General features: G+C 35.1%; 2 protein-coding genes across 2 annotated transcripts; both read right to left on the bottom strand.

Annotated features, from left to right (window-relative positions):
* Positions 1 to 1,576: 1,576 nt before the first annotated feature.
* rpgrip1 (RPGR interacting protein 1) lies at positions 1,577 to 13,963 on the bottom strand. The gene is made up of 27 exons (XM_043225883.1): positions 13,879 to 13,963; positions 13,734 to 13,790; positions 13,326 to 13,443; positions 13,045 to 13,244; positions 12,818 to 12,923; positions 12,229 to 12,243; positions 11,644 to 11,790; positions 11,384 to 11,489; positions 10,928 to 10,951; positions 10,634 to 10,780; positions 10,482 to 10,555; positions 9,600 to 9,811; positions 9,262 to 9,368; positions 9,092 to 9,142; positions 8,779 to 8,958; positions 8,538 to 8,655; positions 7,815 to 8,315; positions 7,509 to 7,657; positions 6,259 to 6,607; positions 5,641 to 5,816; positions 4,919 to 5,284; positions 4,775 to 4,835; positions 4,586 to 4,683; positions 3,486 to 3,675; positions 3,201 to 3,285; positions 2,981 to 3,108; positions 1,577 to 2,910 (listed from the first exon to the last, which is right to left on the bottom strand). Exons 1-27 carry the CDS (start codon positions 13,961 to 13,963, stop codon positions 2,669 to 2,671), a joined length of 4,092 nt encoding a protein of 1,363 aa, XP_043081818.1. The 3' UTR covers positions 1,577 to 2,668.
* Positions 13,964 to 15,687: 1,724 nt separating this feature from the next.
* btr33 (bloodthirsty-related gene family, member 33) lies at positions 15,688 to 21,554 on the bottom strand. The gene is made up of 7 exons (XM_043225813.1): positions 21,478 to 21,554; positions 19,536 to 20,110; positions 18,464 to 18,559; positions 17,971 to 18,204; positions 17,661 to 17,808; positions 17,527 to 17,553; positions 15,688 to 16,582 (listed from the first exon to the last, which is right to left on the bottom strand). The coding sequence occupies exons 2-7, from the start codon at positions 20,106 to 20,108 to the stop codon at positions 16,005 to 16,007; spliced, it is 1,656 nt and encodes a 551-aa protein (XP_043081748.1). The 5' UTR covers positions 20,109 to 20,110; positions 21,478 to 21,554; the 3' UTR covers positions 15,688 to 16,004.
* Between the last annotated feature and the right edge of the window lie 1,082 nt (positions 21,555 to 22,636).

The raw sequence follows: 22,636 nt of genomic DNA, 5'->3' as shown, positions 1-22,636 counted from the left end.
TTACAGTCTATGGTACATTGTGAACTCGTCCTACAGGCTGTATTTTTGTCTTTTCCTGAATCACTGTGGTAGATTTATAGTAAGTGATTATTTTTAGACAATAGAGTTTCATCGGGCGCACGCACCTGGCTCGAACTTAACTTCCTGTCTGTGTTTGTTTATCGGTCGGGTTAATGCGCCGCCGATGGGTTAGGTTTAGTGATTACAAGGAGGGAAGTAATAACTTAGCAGGGAGTCTAAAATCGGCACAACACAAATGCAGCTAATAATGAGTAATGACGTTGGTCTCAGGTTGTTGTGCTGTGGGATGTGTTTCCATTTATTTATTTGTGGCAACCTGCCACGATATCACAATTTTCCAAAAGGCTTTGTTGAATAAATATGAGCACGTAATGCACATTTAAAAATCAAACAGAGGCGTGGGTGTTTTTTATATCTCTGTATTTCTGAAGGTCATTTTCATTTCATCCTGCACAGGGCAGCTTTGTGATCTTGGAGCTGCTTTGTCTACAGTTGTTAAAGGGGAAACCTCAATTTCTCCTTCTTAAAACACCTGCTGGAAGAAAATCGCAAAGTTTTCCGAATTACTCAGAAAACATATTTTGCTTGTTATCAAAACAAAAAAATAATATACTTTTAAAAGGACTTAGCTGTTGATCTTCTGTACAAATATAGCTTTGTTATATATAAAATTATACTACTATTACTGCTATCTGACTAGAGAAACATACTGTTTAAAGAGCTTACTGCCTTTCTGTCTTATTTGACAGGTAAATTGTGCTTAATTTTCTTTCTGAAAAACATGCAAGTATCTTCTGTGGCTTCCGAAGGGCAGTACTATATGGAAAAATTAAATATTGCAACAAAATAAGAAAACTTTGAACATATTCATGCATATTCATGCTCTTAATGCATCTTCCTTCTGAAGCATCAGTGAATGTTTGAACCATTTTTTAATAGTTCTGTGCTCAGTGTGAAAAGATGTATCTCCAAATAATACAGTCACTGTTAGAAAAGGTTCAAATATGCAAAAGATTCTGGAAAGCTGAAGAATTTGCAGGAAATGGAGGATGAACAGTCCTCAGTTTAGTGGTTCAGAACAAACAAGGGACTCATATACAACCATCACAAAACAAACAAAAACAGAAAATCATAGAAAATAATTTTTTTTTCACATTTTCCGCAAGGGGTGCCCAAACTTTTGCATACAATTGTATATTCAGATTTACTTCTACATTTTCATATATATATTTAGATTTACATTAATATATTCAGTATTACAATTATATATTAAGGTTTAAATTTATATTTTCAAAATTAAAACTATATATTTAGATTTACATTTATATTTATATATTTGGAATTACAACTATATATTCAGGTTTACATTTATATATTCAGAATTACTTATGTATATATATATATATATATATATATATATATATATATATATATATATATATATATATATATATATATATATATATATATGACAGAATGCATGTAGAAGATTATTTTATCATTTTTTAATGTTTTAATGATGTTGATAATTAAAATGTTTTAGGCCCCAAAATGTATAACAATAAAACATCACTCCAAACCTTTTTTTACTATAATTTACTGCAGGTCCCAGATAAAATAGCTACCAAAATATGTTTTGATTATTTTAAATAATTGTATAAATAATAGTCCATTTATTTGTCTTTCATGTTGCATGTACAACGATCTTATTATGCCCAGGCAATCAAAACCTCAAAAGGATGCAGAAGAGGCCGGTGGAACATAATGAAAGCCGCATGGCCTTGACCAGTGTCATTGGTTTGATGTTCCTCTTTAAAGGAGGAAGTTTCTTGGTGTCACCAACAGATACGGGAAATGACATCATATTATTTGGTTATTGAACACATGGACTCGATACAATCATGATGGTCAGAGCATGCCTAAAAGCTTGAAACGTGCATGTGCTAGTGAAAAACAGAACAATCAATCAGAGTTGTTTATTATTTAAGATGATTCACAAGATCCACAAGAAACATGTGTGACCCTTGATCACAAAAGCAATCATAAGGGAATTTTCTTTTTTAATTGAAACTAAAAATCTGGAATCTGAGGGAGCTAAAAAAAAATTTTTGTAGCATGGAACACAATCTTTACTTAATATGCTAATCCTTGACCCTTACAATGTATTTTTTGCTATTGCTGCAAATTTACTTGTGCAACTTACAAGTGGTTTTGTGGTCTGGGGTCACATATATCCAGTTATCAGTGCTTTTTTTAAAATATCCAGACAAAATGAAGCAACATTCCACTGATTGCAGCACGGGAGAATGGAAGAACAATAATTATTCAATATTTGTGCCAGTAACATGTTCTCTACCACTGAAACCAAACCAAACCATCATGTTTTTTTTCAGTTATTGTGGTACAATGATTTGCTTCTGCATTTTTGTGGTAGTTCTACTGGCTGTGGTTAAGAGACTTTTATATTAAAATATTTAGAAATCACTTCCATGTTGTATAATTTCACCACATAAAAATGTCAAAGGTTTCAATGAGTTAAGAATTAGATTATAATGTCTCACAAGACAATTTGTGGTGCTTTAGAGTAAAAGAAATTATAATGCTTTTTAAAAGACCTGGTTTGAGTATAGTTTCAGGCTGTCGATTTTCAGTAAAAATCACTGTCTTCATCAACTTCGAAATCAACGACATGCACCTCATTGTTTTTTTGTATTCTTCTTTCTTGTTCTTCGTCGTCCTCCTCCTCGTTCTCTGTGCTGTTTCTGGGTTCTCCTCTCTCACTTTTCACAGTCTGATGATATTCCTGATAGATTCCAGTCAGAGCTTGTGCAGCCTCTACAGATACTTTCAGTTTTCCCACCACATCCTGCTCTTCATCCGCACTGACAACTGAAAGACATAAAAAAAGCAGTCATGCATTTATTTCAAATATATTTAAATCACGATGACCAAATCTTACCATTGATTTGTTCTTCAATAAAATCATTTCCAGTCAGAAGAAGTTCTCTTAAATCCAAGTAGGCATAGCCGACATCTTCACACTCTTCTTGTTCGTTCATGGGCTCACTGACAACTGTGAACTTTAACCTAGATGATTGGAAGAATTCTTCATTTTATTGCCTTGTGAAATTTTCATTATTGTTGTATGTATCATTTACACCAGTTTTCTCTCTTCTTACCTTCCCTGGTTGGGGTCTGTACCTTCCAGCATGGTGTAGAGGTAATGTCTCAGAGGAGCTGCTTCCATGCTGTCCACATGGATAACTAACGATGACAATGTGTTAGAGAACATGAATTGCGGTATTACGGTTATTTTTTTATTTTATTTAATACTAAGTTAATATGTTGATTTTATGATCTTTGAGTACTTTGAACATATGAATAGCTTTTTTTTATAAAGTACTTAAAAGATAATTTGTGCCAATGTGGATGAATCTAAAAAGTTTAATTTTTTGAGATGTTACCTCGTGTGAAGTTGTAGTGTATTTCCTCTCCGTCTGTAGGTTTACGTAGGGACATGGGCGTTTCTGTTGTCTCCATGGGAATACCAAGAAGGCGGTACTCCACATATACCTGATTCACTGATTGGTCAAGTGCAACACTGGACGAAGGGTTAAGACAAAGTGACAGGATTTCCACTATGAATCTGTCTCCCTGTGAGAAACAAAGACAAATGTTTGATTTTATAATACAGAACTAATTCTTTGCATTTAAGACCGGAAATATACTCTTTGCAAGTGCATGATTGCCAGCTGGATGATTTTACTGCTAATAACTGGCTTAATGACACACATTATGTAAGGTCTATCCATTCTTTTGAGTAGTGACACTTGTTAAAAACAGCAGGACCCTGTGCTTCCACACTTATTTATTTAAGTGTTTTTCACCATAAAAACGCTTCAAAACATCAGTGTTATGTCTATAATACATTGGTGCTTCACCAAATATGATGACAATAAAAGTGATTTAAATCCAACTGCGTTATATTTATAAGATTGCCTAGTACATACACCAGTGACAATTTTTTTGTGAGAGCAAGCGATTCTGAAAAAGTAATAATGAAAATAAGGTTGGATGTTGCAGATGAAAAAGGTCCGATGCTCAATCATACACCAAATAAATGGATTTAGATAATTAATTTTGAACTAAGCGAGCAATTCTCAAAAAGCATCATTCAACATAAGATTGGTTGTAAAAGAGTCAAATGTGAGTTTTTCCACAGTTAGTTACCAATAATTTAAGTGGCAGTGTTGATAAATACATGGTATGACTTTCTTTTTATTTTAACATTTTTTATTTCAGGCACAATCACTGTAACATTATGTCATACCATACTGTGGTTGAAAGCTACTTTAGGTAATGATTTTTGTTGAAAATTACGTATATCATGGTATATATATTAGTTATATCCCCTGCCTCTAAGTATTTTAAACAGGCAGCTTCTGGAAAAAGATCACATAAAGCTTTAATCATTTATTGAGAAACCTGAGGCTTTTTTTATTGTTGACATTCTACTTTATGTAACGTGTCTGTTGTCTGTTAGTCAACTGTGTATGATCATCACCTTTTTATGTGGTTTTGGTAGATGGGGAATTATGATGACATCACTTCCATTTGAATCTCTTGATTCATCAGACTGAAGGGCATCTATCTCACTTTGAGCTATTTTTGAAATAAGAAGTAAAAAGAAGCTTGAACAGGCAGTTTTGTCATTTGTGTAATGAATAAGCGACTTATGGGGGAAAAAACTCACTTCTGTCTTCAGTTTCTTCTTCCTGATATTCATATTCCTGTTCCTCCTCCGTTTTAATTAGCTTCAGAAGAAAACATTTTGAAGGTCCTTTTAAACTGACTGATTTAAATGCTGAAACTAAATATTTCCTTCTCAGTTCCTTACCTGTGTTGAGTCACTTCGGTGGCTCCTTTGGCTGCAAGGGGTGCTTGGCACTGAGACCGATGGTCTGAAGTCCATAACTCGGTTGGACTCATGTGATTTAATAGACATGGCAGGACTCAGATAAGGGGACATTGTGTGTTTCAGTTTGTCCTGAACGTGCAACACTGCAGTGCGGTGTTGCCTCCGTCTACCTGACCTTGAAGGTTGAGTCAAATTAGACTGAGATTTCTGATGATAAGACGTGGGTTCAGTGACCTGAATGGATGGCGAAGGAAGGGGTGTGAATGAGCCTTTTTGAGGGCTTCTCGTGGTTGGGGATGGGTGAATGTCAGTAGTCTTGGCTCTATGGTCTGGTGGAGGCCGGAGCTGAGACAGAAAGTAAATTGAAAGATTGCAATTTTAATATATTTGATTTGTAGGAGTATGCTCCATTTGTCACTTTTTTTTCTGAATTCTGTAAAACTGAACACATATCTGCTTTCTGAAAATGACTAATCATACACAATTAAATGCAGTGAATAAAATGGTAGATGCAATATTATGAAATGCAAATGACAACATTATCAAATTAGCTGAAACTGTTACAATTAAGCTACTGAAACAGGTGATGCAATGTAATATTGCAAATTTAAGCTAGCTAATTTAACAATTGCATTTACATTTAATATTATATAGGCATGTAATATTAATTGACTTAATTAATTAAAGACACAGACACTCACCCTGGGCTTTGCAATTGGTCTCTGTGAAATCTCAGCACTGGGCACCCTTCTCTCTTTCTCTACTCCTTCTCCTTGTCTTGAGGGTGCCTCAGGTGACTGGAAAGGGTACTTCCACCTGAGATTGGCCCTCACTATTCCTCTTGGGCTGCCAGCAGGGTCTCTAAGCACATAATCACCTGACAGCAGGGAACAAAATAAACATTACTCACAACAGTTAAACTTTGTCTTTTTGAATATGGCGTATGATTCTAAATTATAACTTGTGGGTTTTGATTCTTAGAGGGAAAAGTAAATAACATTCTGTGACTTTGTTTCTCTTGGCTATGGTTATGTATATACACATATATATATATATATATATATATATATATATATATATATATATATATATATATATATATATATATATATATTTGAAAGAAGTTTTGTATGCTCATTTACTGTATATAAGCTACATTTATTTAATCAACAATACAGTAAAAACAGAAATGTTGTAAATTATTAATATTATTAAAAACATTTAGTTAGAATACACTTTATTCCTGTCATAACAAAGCTGGGTTTTCAGCAGCCATTACTATTCTTTAAAAATCATCAGGCTCTGATCGTAATGATTACCTCTGATTGGTCTGCCTGCTGCAAGGGCTCGTAGAGGGATCGGTGTCTTTGCCAAATATGTGGGAGGAGTCTGACGTTCGCTGTCATCAAACACATACACCCAAAGGCTGCCCACATTCAGGTATTCTAATAAATCTGTGGTTACAGCCAATGGATAGCTTGCTGAGTTCTCAAAGACAGGATCCACACAGCATTGAATTATGGGTGTAGAATGAGGTGGTAGGTCATAAAGGCGATATGTTAAGTATGCGTCAGGGAGTAGTCCAGGCCAGCGGGTACTGAGGCCCACACAGCGCTCCAGTACCACCTCAAGCTCATTGGGTATCCCTATGCCATAATCATATATTTCCTGCAACGCACACAAAATACATGCTTATCAGATTGAGGTAATAAATTCAGTAACACCTTAGATTAGGTCGAGTTCTCATTAGCTGCTTATTAGCATGTCTATTATATATTGGCTGTTTATTAGTACTTATACAGCTAATATCAATGCCATATTCTGCATAACCATATTCTTAACCATGTCCCTTAATCCTACTCATACCTTACTTAAAAACTATCTCACTAAAAGTGAATTAATAGTAATTAGGAGTTTATTAAAGCAAAAGTTGTAGTTAACAGTATGACTTTCCTTCTTCCTGGAATACAACTGGTAATGTTTCTAACCTCTAAACTGCTTATTCTCATACAGTAAAAATCATAAAAAGACCAAGGGCCATTGACCTCCAAAAATTATATAAAGCACAGGAAAACTATTAGAACTATTAGAATTAGTGCTTCTGTTTTTCTGTTTCATAATTTTTTAATGCTAATCAGTGTATAGTTTTACTGTGTGGAAAAGAGTTGTTTTTGTGTACTTAATTGTACTTAAATGCACAACATTTTAAAAAGCTGTAAAGGGCATGTACATTTAAAATTGTAATTACAAAGCTTAAACAGAAATCACATTAAAAGTATACTTTAGTTTCCTGTAAATGCATCTCAGTTCATGTTAATCATAGTTCAAAGACAATAGAGGAAATTACAAAATTACAAATAAAAATGTTCTATTTAAATGGGTAAAAGAAATCATTAAAAGGATCAGCTTACTGCTTTTAATATACATTAAAATGTTTTCATGTTAAGTGCCTGAAAATAAGTACTACAAAAGTATTAAATGTAATTCTTTTTCACAATGGTTTTAGAATTTCATTGAAGGGTGAACTATGCTCTCTAGGCTTTTCTAGGCATTTAATGGGGGCATTTACCTCTGCTTCCCCATGAGCCCATTCTGAACCTCTGGTGTGTCTTACAGCTGTTTTACTTGCGGCTCTTTCCATTTGAGGTTCTGTGAGCTCCACCTGAGGGTGTAAACACACCCAAAACTCAAGAAATCCTATAACTTCCCCTTCAGCTCCTGCAGAATAAATGAAAAAAATATCTCAAAAATTAAATGTGAAATATCATTGCAATGAAGAGTTATGCAATTCAAAAGAATGTTGAACCAATACACACCTATATACGCATATAAAACTATTTTACTGCTAAGCTCATGTGACCTTGTTTTTTATTACCTGTGATGTTAGTTCTGTTTTTCATTCGTTCACCCCTGCGCTGTAGAGTCCCAATCAGAGAAATTCTCCCTCTCCCACGGGTCATAAATTGTACCCCTCCAAGCGCCTGATGCAGTTCAACAGTGATGGACCCCCCCTGAACCCTGAGTTTCTCAAGATCGAACTCAGAGAGGGCATAATGAGAAGTGAATCCGTAATTTGGTTGTCCACCTGATATCAATGAAGTTGAGAGGGTCTCAAAGTCGAGGAACCCATAGGTGCAAAATGTTGCAACCCCTTGGTGATCTCCTGTGCCTTGTCCCATGAGTCTCAATCCCAGAGGTGTAAAGGTAGCTCCTGTTAAATGGATCTCCAGAAGAGATTCTCCTCCATGTAGTTGTGTGATTATGGCACCTTCTGCAGCAGGGTTGACTGAATCTTGCTCCAGCCCTGTCCAGGTGTACTGCAGGGGTATGGTCTGCTTATAGTTTCTAGGACTGTACGCTATGTCTTTGAGCTGAGCTGAAATGATTAAATTGAAATTGTCATGTCATCATACATGCATTAATAACTCCAGATAGGGGATAATGGGGCTAGTTGTCAATGTCTTATGTGTTGTATATATTTCTCAAAGTTTTTTTAAGTTAATGACTATACATAATATACATATATATATATATAAAACAAGCCTCATTACCACTTGTGACATCTAGCCCCGATCTCTCGTATATATTAACTTCTAACCTTGTAAATTGCTGATTTGAAGGCTTCTGCTTTTCAACAATTTGTCTTTTTCACCTGCCCTCCTTCTGTTCTCCTCCCTCTCTCTTTCAAATTTTTCCATAACTGTCTTCATCTCGTTCTATAAAAGAAAATACTGTAGGTGTAATGGTTGATGTTTTGGTTTATGTGTAATGAAAAGAACAATATTCTGAGTTAATATATTCAACAGCTGTAATATCCTGCATCGTCGCTGCAAATTTACCTGAAGGTCAGCATTTAGTCGATGCTGCAGTAATAATAAGTCCCTTGTTTTCTGGAGTTCTAAAACGGTTTCTGCATATGAGGCCTGCACCGCAGTCAAATCCCTTGATGTTTCCTCTATCTTTTCGTCTGTTTTCAAGAAGCACATCATGCTTTGAGTCTCCCGCTGCATTCTAAAGGCCTAAGAAAAGAGCACACAAATAAAGAAAGAAACAGAAAGAGGGAATGAAACAAGCAAAGCAAACTGCTATTATATAGTTGCTTAAATGTTTAAAAATATCTAAAAATGCAACTTTTAAAACTATGCATCTTACCTTAATCTGCAGCAGAGTTTCACTCAGATCTTCCACACTCATATCAAACTCCTGATAGATGACAAAAAACAGAATATGGACATTACTGTATATACAAATTTTAATTAATTGAATGTGTAGCCCAAGTTCAGTTTGAGAAGTAAATTTTAGCCCAATACGGCAAATTTTACTTTTGTAACAGAGTCCAGTTTTTCTTGCAAAGATGTTACTTCCTGTCTGTGCTGCAGGACTTCTCGCTCCAAGCAGTCATGTTTTTCTCTGAGGAACATAACCATATCTGAAAGACATATTTAATTTACTGAAAAAATGACGCTAAAGAACTAGACCATTTAATATATTTAGCATATTGGTAATCCAATATGACATGTTGACTATAGAACGTGCAGGAGTTTCTGTGTGCACAATATTACATATTGTGTACTGGTAAAATTACCACTTTCAGAATAGGCTGAGATGTGGTATGGAAGTGATGATTCAAGTCAAAAATCTGGCAGTGCATGGGTCTAACCTCTATCTCGCTCCTTCTCCTTCTGAAACTGATCGTTCGCTTGTCTCATCTGCTCCATCGCCTGCTCCAGCATTTTCTTTTCTTTCCTTTCTTCCTCGAGTCTTTCTTCAAGCCTTCGTACATTCTCTCTCCAACTCTCTTCTTTAAATTGTTCACTGGTTTTATCGTTTTTCTCATGTTGTCCTTCTTGATGGTGCTGAACAGACATAGTGCTTTGGAGGAAACCAGTGAAATTAAACATACAAAAATTGAAGACCTTTTTAATGGTTGGGATGGTTTGGGGGCCAAAAAGATACAATCACAGTCTGAATGCAAGGAACCTGTGACGAAATTGATCTTACAGAAGATAAATATATACAGATCAAAACTGTAATCTTAAAAAATGTAAGCATTGGATCAGACTTGTTCTTATGATGATCATTGATTATAAACTTCCACGACCGTATTATATTTTCTTCATTAAATAAATAAAAAGACTGTGATAAAAGCTTCTCTGCTTGCACAGTTTTTAACACTAGATCCAATTTACATGTATGCTTTATTATCAGAAAATGTAAGGAAATATGACTTTTTGACTTTTGGGTATATTTCCCCTTGTAATATCACCATTATCTTTTATTCTACAGTTATAGTTTGTGTTTGAGCATAGCAACCTGAAACAAAAGTTTATGTTTTCAGGTTTTTGCACAGTCATAAACTATGATAAACTACATTTTATTTGATTTATTGAGAAATCTTCAGCTAGTGAGACGACTGGTGCCATTACTTTGTTTGATGGAAATAACCACTAACATTAAGGAATCACTGTCCCGCTGTCCATTAAACTGTGTCTGGTTGCGCCCCCACATCAATGCACCTGCCTACCTCCTATGACACACTCACCTCTCCAGAAGTGAATCATAGCTATTCTTCAGGAGGTTCCTCTCCCCCTCCAGGTCTGAAACCCTCTCCTGAAGCTAAAAAACAAAAGTTAGTAAAAGACTTTAAACACAAAAACTTAAAACAAAAGAGCAAAAGTGCAACTTGAACAGTACCTCCTCCAGAGCTTGCAGTGAAAGTGTGGAAGCATTAAGCTGGCCCTCAAGTGTCAGGACTCTCTGCTTTTCCTGTTTCAACAGCTCACTCAGCTCCTCCACCTTCCCCAGCAGTGCTCCTTGGCTCTCTTTTAAAGACCTTTGCCCCTATAGTATATTTGCACATATGAAACAAAAATATATACAATAGAACTCAATTTATTAAATATTATTCTAAGACCTTGTAAGAAAGAGGAAAGTTGAAAAGTCAAAATTGTAAAATTTGGGAAATTATCATTTTCAGGTTAAACTTACCTCCTCCAGCTGGTTTTCATAAGCCTTAGAGCACAAAAAGAGAGAGACACTTGTTAACTATTAATATGTTCTAAAATAGCACTAATAAATGACTAATATTATAGTAGTGTGCATGTTAATAAGCAACTAACCATAAAACAAAGCACTACCATTTTTTTAAATGCAGAAATATTATTTGAAAGACATTACATCAATGATTTTAATTAAAAAGACCCATGTACACTATGATAATGTGACAGCAGCTACAGCGACTGCACTACATTGTGCACTCCCAACCATTTTGGGAACCATTTTGGGCACAAATGGCGACTTAGTACAGTTCAGTGTTCTCATTACTATCCTGGTGCATTATTTTTTCAGTCAAGCCCAAAGCAGACTCAAGCAATAGTAAATGAACTATCATTTAACTGATAATATTTTTCACAGTTTGTACTCAGTTTTGGTCTTATGGCTCACCTCCTGAAGAGCTGCAAACTTTTCCTGAAGGACCAGAAGGGAGGTGCTCTTTTCAGAAAGCTGCTTCTGCAATCTTATTACATCTATGTTATCTTTTATAATGAGTCTGTAAAGAAGAATGCAATTGTGACACGCATGCTGTGTTGTTGACTGAATTTGAATAGTGACTGGATGAGAATGAACACTAAATGTGATTAATCAGGCTAATGTTAATATATTACTAAATAATAAACTAGGTAGTATTACAAATTGTATCTTACCTGTGTCCATCTGCTTGTTGTTTGCGCAAGTCTTTCACAATACCTTCAATTTCTTTCTCTTTGTCTCTGAGTGTTTCTCTAAGAGACTGAGCAGACAGCTCCAGCTCTGCTACCCTCCCTTGCTGATTTTCTATAATGGTAGATCTGCTGAGAGGAAAAAAAACCAAACTGGAATATTAAAAACATGGATGTAAAAGCCAGATATATACAATAAAGCACAAGCAAGGTAATACACTGCATTAGCAACAATAATGTAATTTGATTATTAATGACATGGCAGCAGTGCCCTATCAAATGCATATGGTTCATCAGAAATATGTGCATAAATTAAGTAAATTGTAGGCAAAAATAGGAGTTTTGGGGTGAAACCAGATCTACATGGCAGAAGTTACTATTAATTCTGCCATAAGATTGGGAATACAAATGTTTTTTAATGTAGAGATAAACACTTTCAGTTACATTGAGGGCCTTTCTTTCCTACTTAATTTTTTCTTTGTGTGCTGAGTTGCATGTATATGAAGCATGGCACTATACTGTGTTTTGCAGCACTGCAAAGAACGTAAACACAAAAAACATTCAACAAACCTGAGTAATGCAAGTCTGCATATACATAGAAGAAAGAGACAGAAAGATTGAGGACAATATTTTTGTGTACTGACCATCGCTATTACTCAGGTTACGACTGGTTCACTTTATTTTGATAGTTCACTTCAGACATTCTTCTAACTGTAATTAACTTTGTAACTACATGTCAACTAAACCGCATTAATTTGCAACTACATGTCTACTAACTCTCAGAGTAGACTGTTAGGGTAGGTTTAGGGTTAGTAGAATAAGTTGAGATATACTTGCAAAGTTTCTGATAGTCAGTAAGTTTTATGTGGTGGACCCCTCAAAATAAAGTGTGAGAAGATATTAAGCAGTCTAGTAATACTCTAATGACTGTTAGTTAACATGTAGTTGCTTACTTCTTTGCAGAATGTTTAAAGTAGACTATCGAAATAAAGTATTACCTATATCCTGCAGTTTGTAACTCACATAGAATCCCATAATTGTAGATGGCATAAATAGCGCCGTCCCATTCATATCATATCATAAACATTCATGACCTATTTATACGTTATATATGTTGTGTGTTGTAAAGACATACACACATACCCACAGGTCAACTTACAATCTGTCTATCTCCCCTCTGGGGTCATCCAATGAACTGATGCCATAGCGGGCAGGAGCAGTTTGGGCAGCTCTTCTGACCCCTCCTTCCCCATCCACAACTCGCCCTGAGACAGAGAAAGAGAGAGTAGATGCTGAATCTGGAATACAACACCAAACACCCCTTACCACTGTATTATCGTACTGTATGTCTAAAGCAATACAGCAAAATGACCAGTGACTCCTCACCTGTTCGTGGTCTGTTGTGTGTCCTGATGCCAAGGTCTAAAATGTGTTGCTTGGCTAAACTGAGTTTGTTTTGCAGCGCCCCCTTCTGACTCTCTAGAGTCGCTACACGAGCCTCTAGCTCTTCAATAGTGTCCTCCAGCTCTCCATCCCTTCCTGCAGATGGAGGGCCTTGCTTTAATCGAAGTAGTTTTGTTGATAACCTGAAAAAAAAAAAACAGTTTTACATTGCAATGATGTTTTGGAGACCTTTTGGTGTATCCTGTCAGGTAGTGTTTGTGTACCTGCGTAGTTTTTGCTCTTGTGTGCGGCTATGTTGTTTGAGAAGTGTGTTCTCCTCTTGTAAATGGAGACATTGCTCCTCCAGATGCTCGCGTGAAACTTTGAACAGTCGCTGCCGATCTGTAAAAAGACGGAGAAACTTTAAAAACAACCTAGGGGACTCTTTACAGTCTTTGCGCAAAGATTGCTCTTCCATAACCCAGGAAACTACAGAGCTATGAAAAGTAAAATAGCATGGTTTGGCAACATTCACACTTTTGTCCAACCATCCAATCCAGGTTTATTTGTATAGCACTTTTTACAAAGCATCTTTACAGGAAAGCAACTAGGCCTGATTATTATTATTTTAAAACAAATGGGAAATATGTGACTTTGTATAAATTATAGGCTAAATAGCACAAGTAACTTACCCTTTATTTTGAGCACCTGTGGTGGTCTTCTCCAGTTTCTGGTGTCTTGATCTGTATCTAAAATAAAACAGTTCCACTCATTTAAATAAACCATAAATAAAAAAGCAAATGATTTTTCAACTTAAACACACAGCTAAATACACACCTGTGAGCACAGTTATCAGCCCTGATCTCAAGCCCACGTCCCTCACCGGGAGGTCCCCAGCTGTCTCATCCACTGCCAGTGACATTATGAGTACTACCAGACCCAGCTTAATCACTGTCTTTTTGAGGAAAGGGATTCTGGCAACGGGACACTTTTCATTATATTTTTGTGTGACTTCTCTTAGCCTGTGTCTGAGAAACAACAAAGAAACATTCCAAATTAAAAAAAAAGGAAGTTAAATTAAATTCTATCTGCACTAACTTTATATTGATATTACATTTAACATGCAATTATTACAAAAAAAGGAATTAGATAACCCACTTACTTCCAATATAAAAAGATTTGTGAAAGATGAATTCCTATTTAAAGTAATGTTATGCAGGATGATTTGACAACGGCCAAAACTAAAGTTTAAAGTAAATTTTAAATGATGACGTTGTATTTAAAAACAACCTTTCTTTTGTCTTCTTTTCTTCTTTTGTTCTTTCTTCAAAAGTGAGCAAAAGTGCCAGTAAATAATTATAATCTTGCAAAAGGTTTCACTGGCAAATGCTATTCTTTCGAACATATACAGTGTATAACTAGCTATATATATATATATATATATATATATATATATATATATATATATATATATATATATATATATATATATATAATCACCAGATCATCATATAAGAATATTGTAAATAATTCAATATAGCATTTAGCATTTTAGTTAGCATTTATAAATGCATATGGTGAAAAATGAAAGCATTTAAACTGGTTTAAAATTCTTCTCCAAGTACTTTTATAAATGTAGTCAAACAGCAGGACCACTTCTATGAACCAGTGAAAGCAAACATGTGCATGGACACAAGCTTCAGATTGACAATTTTTTTTGCAACTTCCTTTAATAATACAAAAAATAATTTTAATCTGGACAAATAAGTACAGTGATTCTGATGCAGATGGAAAGGAAGACATGGATGTCACTTACATAAACAATAAATAAGCTGTACATTTTCTCAGTGGCATACCTGTATGTGCGTCTCCTGTTTTCTGCACGGAGCTTTAGTGTTAATCCTCCTCTCAGCACCTGTCTATGTCATTCATCTTCCCTCAACAGGTCTGTCCTCTCCTGTTGTCCACCTGTACTTCGGTCTTCCTCACTGTCAAATCATCATCAGCAGCATGAAACTTCTCTCTCGTTTTAGGTCTGATTGTTAGTTTCTCTCTTTCTTGGAAAGACGCTGTTTCATCAATCCTGCTTTAATCTGCTTAATCTCTCTCTGCAGCTCCTCCTCTCAGTTACTTGTGTTTCTGCCAGTCTCACAGCATTTCTCAATTACAAATAAGCCTATGAATGCAAATATTTCATGCTTTCCCTAGGAGCAAACAACTTCAAACACTGGTCATTAACGGTTTCATGATCATTAACCAGATGATTGATGATCTACTAGACAGTTTTTATTATTATTAGTAGTAGTATTAAGATGAGCAGCATATGGCTTGAGAATTGTTCTCTAATGTGATTGGCTGTAGTTATAGTAACTGTGTAATAATCTGATTGGCTGTTGTGTTTGTAGTAAAGACAAGAACAGGAGGTCAATGGATAAAATCAGATTACAAGACAAGGATGAAAGGAAGATTTAGTGTGTGTGTGTGTGTGAGTGTGTGTGTACATGGTATTCCCTACATTGTGGGAACCAAACAAGAATAGTACCAGTAAATGTTGTCCTTTCACCTTTATGGTGAAAATATAAAAATATAAAAAGTGAGGGGTGGGGTTATGGTAAGGGGATAGAAAAACGCACCTATGGAGAGTATACCCATGTGTGTGTGAATGTGTGAGTGTGTGGGTGTAAAAGAGTGCCAATTTATGTAATTAAATTCAACACATTTAATTGATTGTTTAAATGCAACACATTTAAGTGATTGGAAAACTGTATTTCTCTGTGAATCACAAATGTCACATTAAATCTAATCTAGAGCAAACAATGGTTTGTGTTCTCATAGCATCATTTGACCAATTGTATATACACTTAATTCAGCAAAAGTCAATAAGCATATTTAAATAGACTAACGATTTTCATCACTTTACATCAGCTGTCCCCAGTCTAGCAATATTTGCTTTGTAACATTTTTCATATTGTTACAACATCGTATGTCTGATCCCCTTTGTCAGTACTGACAGCTTGTATGGCCAGTGGGGCATTGTTATTTCCTGTGTCATTCATGTCTGGGTTAAAGTAAGCCAGCAGGCTCTCTGTAAAGCACTGTCCAGTGAATGAGTAGATATGTGTGCATGCACTCGTATCATAAAATGATACTTGACCTTTTTTATAATCCACATATATACCAATTCTCTGCGGGAGAGTTTTTAGTGACAGAAGCACTGATTCACGGTCACAGGCCCTGTACTCGCTGCCACCTCTCAGACAAACTGCCCAGTAACCATCCTGTGGGCTTAGCGTCACCAAACCCTTCCTGTTGACAGATTTCCTGGCCACTCCTAAGTCCCATGCTGTTTTACCCGACACTCCAACTTCCCAATAACTCCTTCCCCTTGAGATGTGCTCTCTAGACAGGACACACGGTGCTGTGTCAAAACGTTCAGCATTGTTTGGAACGTTGCGTTCTTCATTGCCATCGGTCACGCACTTCCTGTCCGCAGACACCACCAACCAGGGGTTTGCTGTGTCAGGGTCAAGGGTCATGTCCACTGCAAGAATCACATCAGGCAAAGCCATAGTAAGTTTTCTGAAAAATAGTGGTGTATGTAATTTATATCCACATGTTTGAAGCGAAATTAAGCTTACAAGAACTGTAAGTGTTTAAGATATATTTAAACTTTTAAAGATTAAAGTATAGTTTCAAGATGGTTTAGTAACTCTTTAGAAAAGGGAACACTTATTCAATATTAACTACAACTTCTCTCAATAAATTCTTATTTTTCTGCTTTTTAATAGTTTAGGTTTTGCGATCAAGGATGTAGAATAAGGTCATGTAGAATAAGCCATTAAAATGTGCTTAATTACTATTAATATTACTATTAACTACTATTAATATGCATGCTAATAAGAAACTAGTTAAGAGACCCTAAAATAAAGTGTTACGGAAGTTTCAAATAAAGACTCTAATCTGGTAAAGATTTAAGAGGAAAGAAATAAATGAAAAGATTCAAGATGATTCAAAGTGAATTTTCAAGATGGTTCAAAGAATCAAGAACACATCCACAATTCATAATAGGATTTAAATAAGGATTTGAGATTGTTTAAAGGTTTAAGAAAAATAACATTGTTAGACGATTCAAGTAAAAACTCAAAATGAATGGTTCAATGATACAATAGAAAAAAAATATTGTTAAAAAGATTTAAGATCTCTCAAATACAGATTCAAGATGTTTCAAGGATTTCAGGAAATATTCAATATTGTTTATCGAAACATTAAATGCCTAAACAAAAAACTAAAAAACTAAATGGTTGAAAGAACGAAGTAAAGATTAAAGGTTAAGAATTCAAATAGCAACTGGACATTGTTTAAAGATTAAAGGGAGAAAGGATTAAATAATCTTAAAAGACTCAAGATTGTTCATACTTTAATTGATTAGTTATTGTCCAATTCATAGAAAATGTATAGATCCATATCTTAATTATATTATAATACCTGCATACTCTGATACTGCCTCAAGTTCTGTGGAAAAAAACAATCCTGATTACAATAATATGTAGCTTTCCTTTGAAATTAAGATATTAACATTTAGCCATTGTTTTTAGCTGTCAAATGACAAAAATAGTAACCTCTCTTTGTGACCGTGTATATTTGTGTTTTCAGTAGTTCTTCTGCGGCATTCAGGGTTTCTCTGAGCACCTCCAGACCCTGACGGGTGTGCACACTGACATGAGTCCAGTTTTTACACTGAGGCACCTCACTCGGATTACGGAAAGCCTGGGAGGGTTAAATGAAAATAGTGTATCACAACTGTATTTACAGTATGCAATTGTTTTTCAATGAACACACTGAAAAAGTCTTCAATTCATACCGTAATATATTGTATGATTATTCTATATGATCAACATGCACATCCAGTTGCTAAAACAGACGAGTAACCTGTACAAGGTGAAGGTGGTCTTCAGAACATGACAGCTTTTCTAGTTCAGAGTTCCTAGCGTTCAGTTTAGCGATCTCCATCTCCAGCTCTTTAATGAGGCTCCCCACATATTTCTCTTCAGTTTTCTGAGCGTGTTTCATCTTCTTGAGCAGTTCAGACTGGCTCTTCTCAATAAACTGCTGCAGTGCAGTGAAGACCTCAACACTGTACGCCATCTCTCTTTCTGTGTTCTCCTAAAAGAGAAATTAGCGTGAAAGGCACGGTAAACTAATAGAATGAGATTATTAAACACTTTAGGTGGAAGTTTTGTCATCTGTTTTGACATAATAATTATGTGTAATATGTTACATATTAAAAGCCTATGACTGATGTCACCTTTGCATATTGTCTGCAAAGAACAATGTTTTGCACAAATTTTAGGAACTGGTAACCGGATAATTTGTCATTTGCTTTTTTAAAAAATGTAAATGTAAAAAGTTTGAAGGCTCTTACTTTATTTAGTTTTACAGAGTGTCTGAGTTCTTCAACTTTACTCCATCTCTCCATAATCATCCGCTTCAGATCAGACTGTGTCTTTAATAACTGAGTCTATAAGAAAGAGAAAATATATGCATGTGATTACAATTCTGTCTCAGAAATATGAAATGAAATAAAACACACTGATAAAAAAAAAAGATATTAATGAAGATCCAGCCTGATATCACAGCAATATGTACATATTTTACGAGGTGGCAAATTCATACATATTTGTAAACCTTGCCTATACAATTTTTATCACTGTCATACACCTGCCCCTAAACTGGGTTTAGACAAATCATATCAAAGAGAGAGAAGTTTCAAAAAAGTGAGGTCGTAATAATTAGCCACCTCCTAAAATAAGTACAAATTGGTCATGAGACTATGTTGGAAGATCTAATGATAATCAAGAATAATGATTCATGTTCAAATGTAAATAATGATTTTTTTGGATTAAAAAAAAAAAAAAAAATATATAATATATATATATATATATATATATATATATATATATATATATATATATATATATATATATATATATATATATATATATATATATAATGTATAAATGCTTTGTAGTCTTCTTTGGTTTAGTCTTTTTTTCTTTTTTTGTGGTGAATTATGACCCAGAATGTTTTTGTGTCATGTGTTTATGAGGCATGTTTGTTTTCAGATTCAGATCAAGTCAGATCAAATGCAAATGAAATGTAAAATCCTTTGAAACTTAACAATTTAACAATTTTGCATGCATAATTTTCCTATAAAAAACCAAAACAGCCAATTTCCAGTAAGTAAAAATTGAAAAAAAAAGAAAAGAAAAGAAAATGCAATCCTATATCTTGAATTTCTAAATTCCCTGGGAATAACAAAATCCCTCATAATGTGAAAGAAAGATCTAGCACGCTGTAAATGGAAATTAATAATAAATATGTAAATGGGAAAAGAATACATATTGGAAATAAATATGTAATCAGTAATATATTATATTAAACCATTGCTTTAGATTTGAATAAAATGGCAGCCATTCACTGGACAAGTAGCAAACCTTTCTCTCTGCCCATTCTCTCTCCAATGGTATTGTGTGGTGTGTGCTGTGTTCTGTATTCATGCACAGCACACAAACAGCGGACATATCATATCTGCAGTAAAGCTCCAAGGGTCTTTCGTGTATCCTGCAGATCCGCTTCTCCATCCTCTGCGGCCGCACCAGCGTATGCTTGGTGAACCTGGAGGTGTGGGAAGTCACATGAACCTCACAGTATGACGCCACACACACCAGGCATGATTTCACAGCGCGGCGTGCTTTCTCTAATGGGCACATGTCACATAAAATGTTGTCCGATGCAACCGGACGATACTCTGATGACCTCTGACCCTTCTGCTTGCGGATTTGTTCAGCCATCTCACGGGCAAACGCATTTTCGCGGAGCTGTGGTGTTTCCTGGAAAACCGTGGAGCATTTGGGGCAATGGGAGGAGCCAGATGCTGTCCACTGTGCAAGGATACATGACTGGCAAAACGTATGGCCACATGGGAGGGACACGGGATGGGTGAAAAGATCTAGACACACTGAGCACTGGAACAACTCTTTGGACAAAAGCGGGGTGGAGGACGACATTACTAGGGAGAAAAACACAGTGATATCATAAATAATTGGATGTATAGTTTTTACATGTGGCTGCTTCCATTAAATACAAACACTGACTATAAATCACTAAAGTTGGAGGATACACTTTACTTTATATTATATACTTTACCTTTACCTATAGTTTAGACATTCTACTAACCATAAGTACCATTTGCAACTACATGTCTAGTAACTTTCAGAGTGGACTGTAGGGTAAATTTTGGGTTATAAAATAAGTTGACATACTTTCTGATAGTCAGTATGTTCTGCGCATGTTATGGACGCATCAGAATAAAGTTTTAAAAGATTTCAAGCGGACAGTCTACTAATACTCCAATGACTGCTAGATGTCTAAAGTGGACTATCGAAATAAAGTGTTACCAAGTTAGCAATCACAAAAGTTACAGTTAATAATGACAATATTTATTTCCACATTATGCACCAAATTTAGAAAGTACCAGCATTCACCAACCATTCCGGAAAGAATTTTTAGTGGAAAAGACTCATTCTGAACTGCTGTACATTTAAAAAAAAAAACAAAAAAAAAACCTGTATAATATTGTCCACATTTACACATCAACAATTCCGTGGTGTTTAGAAAGTTGTCCCATCTAGTCATGATGAAGAAGAAGAGGAAACAGCATATAGGTATAATTTACAGTGGGGACAGATGGGAAATGTTTGCAATAAATTTGATGTATAAGTGCATTTTGGTTTATTAAATCAAACAATTATATAGGGGCAGATTATTACCTGGAAACCCATGTATGAATGCAATTTGTTTAATTATATGCTGTGTTCTTTACATCTTAAATGTGTATATTGTATTGATAATTTGTAAAAGCTTGTCCATTTTTACAAGTCAGTAGAACAAAAAAGGTATTTTAATTTCATGTGTCCCGAATCATTACATTTAGTTTGTGGATAAGTATATTCTTTTAATGTACATTATGTCCCTTTTGCAAAGCAGAATATTTGCACAAAGCATTGTATTGTCTAAACAAACCACATCAAAAAAAGCCTTTGAGACCGGCTCATGATGTGGGCGTGTGTGCTGTCTTTTGTTCATTTATGCACTTGTTAGAAATAAAGAAAAAAAAAATGTCTGTGAACGTCTGGTGGATTCTTCTTTCGTTAGTGTTTCGTGTTCACAGTTTCATCTCGTTGCCTTATCACTAAACATTCACCAAGAGGTCAAAGTCCAGTAAAGTCAGGTGAGCGCTATGCTCAGTTATTGTAGTGCCCGAGAAATAATTTACACTTGTTAATGTCATTGAGTATCTATGGATGAATCACGGGTTAATTTAAGATTTCTAAATTAGCCATGCCCTCTAACAAGCATTTTTAACTCAGGTCTTACCTGTAGGAAAATGCGTTTCAGTCAGGAAGCAGAATATCAATGTGTTCCCCAGCAGCTGAATGACAATTGTAAGTGATTGTGAGGTATAACCCCGCCTCCTTTGGCAGGGACAGGATCCTGCTCTTTGAAACTGTTGAGTTAACCCTTTCAGCAACAATAAATGTAAAGGCTTAAGGCTGTCGTAAAGGCAAAAAGTAATAATGTAATAAAGTCCTGCGTAACATCATGTTAAAACGTACCTATTTCTTTATAAGCATAAATAACAAAACCAAATAAAGTCATTTTGAATTTGAGTTTATTATGTTCATGAAAAGAATGGATATTCACCTTTTTAACAACAAAGAGCAGAAAATACACCAGGAAACGTTTTGTATTGTCAGTATTGAATCATGACGTGTATTGTAATGTGCATCATAAAATGTGGCATTTGTTGCCTAGAGATTTGTGCAGCAATCCACTTCACTGGACACTTATCTCTTATTCAGTGACAGAACAATGTAAGGCTCTTTCCTTTTCTCTGTATATCATGTTCACGCACAATATTACACTGTATTAATATTAACTTATCAACTAGTGCCTTACTTATTACAGCATTATTCGAATTTGTTGTTTTTTGTTAGGTAACTTTATACATTATACTGCAGATTGCAGTATCATATCCTAAAACCTAGACCAACACCAATTTTTTTCACTTTCATAATTATGGTGTGGTGTAGTCATGTTGTGATAGAAGTATATCCCCATAACAAAACATAAACATACTGGTAAGAAATAAATAAAAATGATACATCTTTTTTATTATTACAAAATGTATATTTTAAACAACGATTCTGTAAACACCAGTGTAAAGTGAGCAAGAACAGAATGTGAGAGTTAAGTACATACATTATTTACAGATCTCTATATACATTATGTAATTATGTAGATGATTTAGAAAAATAACCAGTATTCCATACTTGCCGGTATTAATCAACCAAACCCCATATCATAAAATAGCACATCATAGACAAGAGCTGATGGGCTAGAACAAAGTTTAGGGCATTTGTAATGGTGCAGGCTGAATCCAATCCACCCAGCCCACCCCAAATATGCCTATTATTATACAGTATAAAATGCAGAATCAACAATAGTAGTGTCTACTAAACATACCGAAAGCCTC

The sequence above is a fragment of the Puntigrus tetrazona genome, chromosome 24 (genome assembly GCF_018831695.1).
Source record: "Puntigrus tetrazona isolate hp1 chromosome 24, ASM1883169v1, whole genome shotgun sequence".
Classification (NCBI taxonomy): domain Eukaryota; kingdom Metazoa; phylum Chordata; class Actinopteri; order Cypriniformes; family Cyprinidae; genus Puntigrus; species Puntigrus tetrazona.
This window is presented reverse-complemented; position numbering and strand designations above follow the sequence as displayed.